Below are 7,072 nucleotides of genomic sequence, written 5' to 3' on the forward strand. Positions count from 1 at the left end.
GTTTCTCTTTTTAGAGTGAGTTTACTTAAAAAACAGCGATTTTATCCTCTCGTTGCTGGAAAATATAATGTTGCGATTCAGTATTCAAACTGTTATTAATAAAAGTCGTGGTGCAGCGTTAACAAGTTTCTTTTCTCCTGGATGTGTGAGCTGCGCGATCTCCGATATACATGTATGTGTGTGTGTATGTCAGTAAGCAGCGCATTAATATAGAACAGTAATTAAAGGCTCTAATGCACACCAGCACACCAGTATAGGCAGTGGTGTAGTGGTGCCTGGAGAAGTGGGTATACTCTTAATTTATGTCCCCATTTTTTTAAGTGGCCCAGCAAAGGATGAACGGCCTGTGTTATAAACAGTGACGTAAGACTAGTCTTGCATATTTAGTTCACCCCAAAATGCGCCAGTAGTATTTGCACATTTTCACTTACTGTAACTTCTGCTATGGAGTAAGGATCATTATGAAATTAATATTAGCCACAAAAGAGGTGCAGATTTTGCAATAAATAATTAAAATGTAAAAATTACATAGACTGCAACAATTAACATTTTGTCAGAACCTCTAGTAGACACGTTATAATGTACAGATTCAAATTAGGAGTTAATAATTAAATATTATTTTATCACTCTGCGTGCCTCCCTGACATGCACTCAAGCCCCAGACCGACTCCGCTTGCAATTCTCCGGCGCATTCTGACGGCATCACTGTCTTACTGGGTATGTTTAGGGAATATTTGCATTTATTCACATGCGATTTGATTAGCTAGTCATAGTGGACTGTCATGATTTTGGCTAATGTAGGACACTAATGAATGATGCACATCAGAGGGGATTTAGAAGTGGGTATACGCAAAGCCGACTGATAAAGAAGTGGGTATACGCCGTATACCCAAGGGACAAGGTGAAGGGGTATAAAATAGAATTGGGATTGGGCCTAATAAAACTTCCAGTTTTCCACTGTTCCTTCTATATGGGAGCTGGAGTTCTTTTTCTCTGCTTCCATTTGAAATAGGCTATAGGCAAAATTAATACAAGTAGAATGCAAACACAGATCAGTAATATCTGCCACCAGTCTAATTGTGTTTTTGGTACTCCGTTTGCTTCTTCAGTGGATTGGTTTTCATTTTCTGTTGTTGATTCTGCAACAAAAGTTCAGAAAATAAAACAACAACATTACTGCACAGTGTAAAACAGTAACAAAACAATTCATACTGTGTACAGCAGCAATCAGGCAGTTTTAATTTAAAACTTCAAACATAAATTAACTATTTTTTACCCACCTTTGATGATTAGGTGTACAGTCTCCTGTTCATTTGAGGGTGTAATATAGCAGATGAATTCTCCTGCATCAGCATGAGTGAGATTGATGAGTTTGATGGAGAAATTTCCTCTCTTATACTCGTCAGGGAAAGTTTGCGCTCTATTCTTATACCGTGGGTCCTGTGACTCTAAAAAATCTGTACCTTTAATAAAATCATAAATAGTCTCACTATCTTTGTCTCTCCAAAACACATCAATGTCTTGAAGTTTAAGATCATGTTTAACTGAAGAACACGGCAGGACAACAGAACCACCAATAACAGCCTCTACTGTGACATCCAGAGACACTGAAATTATAGAAACTGTAATTGTAAACACATAATCTGGCATTTATACAGGTGACATGAATTTATCATTCAAATTTAGTTCAGATGCTCACCTTTGTTTATCAGCACTGCAAACACACAGATGAAACACCAACTGCAGAAACAGAAAAACAAAAACAAGTTTAACTTCCTCAACCAGTAGATCATGACATTGTTTGAGATGAGCAGAACTGATCACAAGTGATCATGCCAATTAGAAAAGCTCTCTGACTTGCTGAAATGTCAATATTCTCACAACACTAAAGGTATAATGGGAAGCGACTGCCGAATAATAACGCACATCGGCTTGCTGACAAACTTAACACACATCAGCTTAGAACAATAACACAATGTAACAAAAATCTGTTTCACTTAATTTTTTCATGTTTCTTCTGTAATTATGTTTTGCTAATTATTATTGGACTATTTATTTATTTAGTAGCATCAATATGTTGGTAAATGTTTAGGTCAGGGATTCTGCAACAAAAGTTCAGAAAATAAAACAACAACATTACTGCACAGTGTAAAACAGTAACAAAACAATTCATACTGTGTACAGCAGCAATCAGGCAGTTTTAATTTAAAACTTCAAACATAAATTAACTATTTTTTACCCACCTTTGATGATTAGGTGTACAGTCTCCTGTTCATTTGAGGGTGTAATATAGCAGATGAATTCTCCTGCATCAGCATGAGTGAGATTGATGAGTTTGATGGAGAAATTTCCTCTCTTATACTCGTCAGGGAAAGTTTGCGCTCTATTCTTATACCGTGGGTCCTGTGACTCTAAAAAATCTGTACCTTTAATAAAATCATAAATAGTCTCACTATCTTTGTCTCTCCAAAACACATCAATGTCTTGAAGTTTAAGATCATGTTTAACTGAAGAACACGGCAGGACAACAGAACCACCAATAACAGCCTCTACTGTGACATCCAGAGACACTGAAATTATAGAAACTGTAATTGTAAACACATAATCTGGCATTTATACAGGTGACATGAATTTATCATTCAAATTTAGTTCAGATGCTCACCTTTGTTTATCAGCACTGCAAACAAACAGATGAAACGGCATCTGCAGAAACAACAACAAAAACATGAACTTCCTTAATCTTAGCCAGTACAGCTTGACATTGGCAACAGGCTTGTTTGAGATGCGCAGAACTGATCACCAGTGATAATGCTGGTTAGAAAAGCTCTCGGACTAGCTGTGATGTCAATACTATCACAAGATCAAGGTAGGCAAAGTTTGTTTACCAGTTGAACAAACTAAAAGTATGATGGTAAGTCACTCACTGCCATTAAACCGTAGAATATCATAGTTTTGGTTTTTGTGGTTAATTTGCCTGATCTACATTTCAAACAACAAACTGTGTGTCACAGTAATTACACTACTACATCCACGCTCTCTTATAGCTCTCGCAGTACTTTGATGACACACACCCATCGGCCTAAGCAGCGCTGCTTCAAGTCGAGCACGGGCCATCAGCAGAAAAAGAAAAGAAATAAAATAGTAAACAGCCAAAGGACGTAACTTAGAATGGGAGATGGATCGGTTTGTGAAAGGGAAGAGAAAAGCCATATCATAATTATTACATGCTTAGAAGGTTAGACGTTCAACAAATCAGTCAATATACTACTGTGATTGTAGTTGTTAAATAAAAATGTCATTCATATCAATTCATGCATCACCTAATTTTATCGTAAATCGCAATCGCAATATTGGTAAAAAAAAAAAAAATCGCAATTTTAGATTATTTTCCAAAATCGTTCAGCCCTACTCCCAAGTAATGAAACCCTGCATAGACTTCACTAAACACTTGTCAAATAATAACTCTCTTATTAACCTTGACTTAGAAAAAATATTATTTTTATGTGGAAGGTTGAGTTGAAATTCTTCTAATATTCTAAATTCTATGTAATATTTATAAAATAAACATTAAATGGGTTGTAAATGTTCACTGAATTTTCAAAATGCACACATTTACAACTAAATTAACAAAAGCTTCTATTTATTTCCCTTAACAATATACTTGATATTGCATAGGCCTAATTATTCAGTAACGTTAGATGCTTAACTCTACATATGATTTACCAGTAAATGGTGTTGTTCATAAGGGAGCACCTTCACCCGTCTTACCCTCCTGCTAAAATGTTTAATATCTTGAATGCATTGTAAGACTCGGTCAATCAAATTACTATCAAATAAAAATAACAGCACATGCACCACGCCACAAAGACAATACAACATGCTAATGCTAATGGCTACAACAGATATATGTGTTAACCTGCAACTCGCTAATGGCTAATTAAGCAAACCATGATTAATGCATTAAAATTACGTTGACAGGCTTTGTTTGTTTGTTGATGCTAATTTAAGTGAGGATAAAAACAAACCAGCCAAAGACGAGCGAGTAAAATTCACTTTTTGTACATATCGCGGCAGATCAGATCTGAAATGTGTGGGATGTACGGCTCGTTTTGTAAAACCCGAAAATAATGAATAAAATATGAACATACCCGATGATCATGTTGTGCCGATATAATTAATTTAGCTTGTACATAAATTTCACGATACTACTTTTTTTGGAAAACAGAAAGTACCAAATTCTAACCCTATTACTGTTTCCGGGTAGCGGAAGTCGTCATAGAGCCATGGGGTTAAAGAAAAAATATATATATATAAGTTAGCGGAGAACAGGAGATTAGCAAATATTATTTTTGTATCTATTCGCATAAACAACAAAAGGAAAAAGTCACGACTGCTTCTTCTTTTTTTTTTTTCACGAAGACAGGGGAAAATATAGAGAGACGGCAATTCAATCAGAGAGAGAAAAAAAATAGAAAAATATAAAATTTACAGTCACTCCCACAGCCTCTGTTTACCTCTGGTTAGCAGGTTCCTGTTAGTCGCGGCTGGTAACGTTAGATGCTGGAACTACATCCGACAGCATGTTTCTCCATAGACACTCTTTCAAAAATAGACATGATTTCTGATTAAATAAAATGTCTTTCCTGGTTAGAAATATCATTCGAAAAATCATTAAAATGTAACGCTAAGTAAAATATCAGGCTATAACATAAAAAAGCGCAAATTTTGAGCTACTTGGACAAGAAATTAATTTGATCTCTCTCTCTCTCTCTCTCTCTCTCTCTCTCTTTAAATTTAATTTTGAAAAAACCCTCAAACCCATCTTAAAGTCCGCGTGAACTGGAAGTGTGGATCGAGGGCAAATAGCGGCCGTAAAGGGGGCACTCGCGAGCATGTTTCTGAATGCTAAAATGAGGAATGGGAAACCCTAGTCTCTTGGACTTAAAGGGATAGTTCACCCAAATCACGAAGACAGGGGAAAATATAGAGAGACGGCAATTCAATCAGAGAGAGAAAAAAAATAGAAAAATATAAAATTTACAGTCACTCCCACAGCCTCTGTTTACCTCTGGTTAGCAGGTTCCTGTTAGTCGCGGCTGGTAACGTTAGATGCTGGAACTACATCCGACAGCATGTTTCTCCATAGACACTCTTTCAAAAATAGACATGATTTCTGATTAAATAAAATGTCTTTCCTGGTTAGAAATATCATTCGAAAAATCATTAAAATGTAACGCTAAGTAAAATATCAGGCTATAACATAAAAAAGCGCAAATTTTGAGCTACTTGGACAAGAAATTAATTTGATCTCTCTCTCTCTCTCTCTCTCTCTCTCTCTCTTTAAATTTAATTTTGAAAAAACCCTCAAACCCATCTTAAAGTCCGCGTGAACTGGAAGTGTGGATCGAGGGCAAATAGCGGCCGTAAAGGGGGCACTCGCGAGCATGTTTCTGAATGCTAAAATGAGGAATGGGAAACCCTAGTCTCTTGGACTTAAAGGGATAGTTCACCCAAAAATGAAAATTAGGCTGTGTTTTACTCACCCCCGAGGCATAGGTGTATATGACTTTCTTCTTTCAGATGAATCCAGTCAGAGTTATATTAAAAATTGTCCTGGCTATTCCAAGCTCTATCATTGGTATGGAGGTTGGCTTTGCGCATGCGCCGCTCAGAAGTGATGAACGCGGAAGTGCAGGGGAGAGATCAAAACAAAACAACGGACACGAATTAGAAGTACAAAACGAGGATTTGTAAAGAAGAATGTCAGAGGATTTCGATATAAGCCAAGAGGAGACTGGTTTTCCTTTGCTAAAGTACGGAAACTTTGCTTCCTTTGATCCTGTAAACAAATGTTGGTCGACTCACCAATGTTTGTTGCGACTCGGCGCATGCGCAACGCTGAACTCATACGTCATCAGCCCGGAGCTGCTTCCAGTGTACAACAGTCAGCGCAAGCTACATTAAAGTGATTATTAAATTTTGAATATGGATATTTTTCTTACAAAAACACATCAATTCGCTACAGGAGGCCTTTGTTCACCCCCCGGAGCCGTGTGAGACACTTATTTTAATGGATGGGCGCTTTTTATTTCACTTCTTTTGGACTGATGCATGCAACACCCGCTGACTGCAATGATAGAGCTTGGAATAGCCAGGACAATTTTTAATATAACTCCGACTGGATTCGTCTGAAAGAAGAAAGTCATATACACCTAGGATGCCTCTGGGGTGAGTAAAACACAGCCTAATTTTCATTTTTGGGTGAACTAACCCTTTAACGGACATGCGCATGTGGCCATTGTAAGTCCGTAAGACCGCAAGTGCACATGAAGTGTTCCATTTGGGACAGGGCCCATGTCGTCAGGTCCGACACTTCCTGCTTTCCGCATTGTGCTGAACCAACGTCATTCATGGCTTTTTTATTCTTCATATCTTTAAGAGTCTCAAAATAGTGAGATAAAGTGTGTCATCATCCAGGCTTTCGCAGCCGATTTTGAGCAACTGCAGCACCTGACCTAGGCGGCTGGTCTTGTTTTGCTCTCGTGGTACTTTGATGGCACATCTGCAGCGCCGATCAAAGTTGGAAAAATTTTCTAACCAGAATGCCTTGCTTTTGTCAGGTGGCAGCCGTTCTTTGCGGTGCCGCATTAAGTGGAACAAGACTAGTATATTGAACAGAGGGCAGGGTTTTTCTATTTTATCGCACCTCCTCGCAGAGTAAAGTCGGCATTTCTGACTTTAGCCCTATTCGCACGGGATTAGTATTACCTGGTGACCTCCAGTCATTTGTAATAATTGCGGAGGTTGTCTGTGATCTTAATCCCGTGCGAATCGGCCATGTCTGTAATTTGTAAAGTAAAAATTCCCCCGCAAATGACCTACCATATTTCGCCGAACTCCGAGGTCCTGTGCTAATATTAGTCCCGTGCGAATCGGCATCTCTGTGATTCGGCCAGCATCTGGCGGGTCGCATATCATTTTTCGAAGTTTTTGTTTCCTGTGTGCATTTTTTATCCATCTTCCTCGAAGAGTGGAGCTGCGTTGGAGTGTTTGATAGTATTTTGGGTGCTGT

The 7,072-nt window shown here is 38.0% G+C and overlaps 1 protein-coding gene across 2 annotated transcripts; it reads right to left on the reverse strand.

The window, feature by feature from the left end:
* Positions 1-907: 907 nt before the first annotated feature.
* On the reverse strand, positions 908-4,571 carry LOC107711445 (CD276 antigen homolog). 2 transcript variants are annotated; one of them, XM_016516434.1, is made up of 4 exons: positions 4,149-4,571; positions 2,663-2,703; positions 2,244-2,570; positions 908-1,139 (listed from the first exon to the last, which is right to left on the reverse strand). In XM_016516434.1, exons 1-4 carry the CDS (start codon positions 4,157-4,159, stop codon positions 967-969), a joined length of 552 nt encoding a protein of 183 aa, XP_016371920.1. In that variant the 5' UTR covers positions 4,160-4,571; the 3' UTR covers positions 908-966. The 2 variants fall into 2 exon arrangements, 1 of the variants encoding a protein (XP_016371920.1); XR_001636704.1 differs by lacking the exons at positions 2,244-2,570; positions 2,663-2,703; positions 4,149-4,571 and adding exons at positions 1,281-1,607; positions 1,700-1,731.
* Between the last annotated feature and the right edge of the window lie 2,501 nt (positions 4,572-7,072).

Source organism: Sinocyclocheilus rhinocerous, unplaced genomic scaffold (genome assembly GCF_001515625.1).
Source record: "Sinocyclocheilus rhinocerous isolate Xijiao unplaced genomic scaffold, SAMN03320098_v1.1 scaffold4890, whole genome shotgun sequence".
NCBI classification, from domain to species: Eukaryota; Metazoa; Chordata; class Actinopteri; order Cypriniformes; family Cyprinidae; genus Sinocyclocheilus; species Sinocyclocheilus rhinocerous.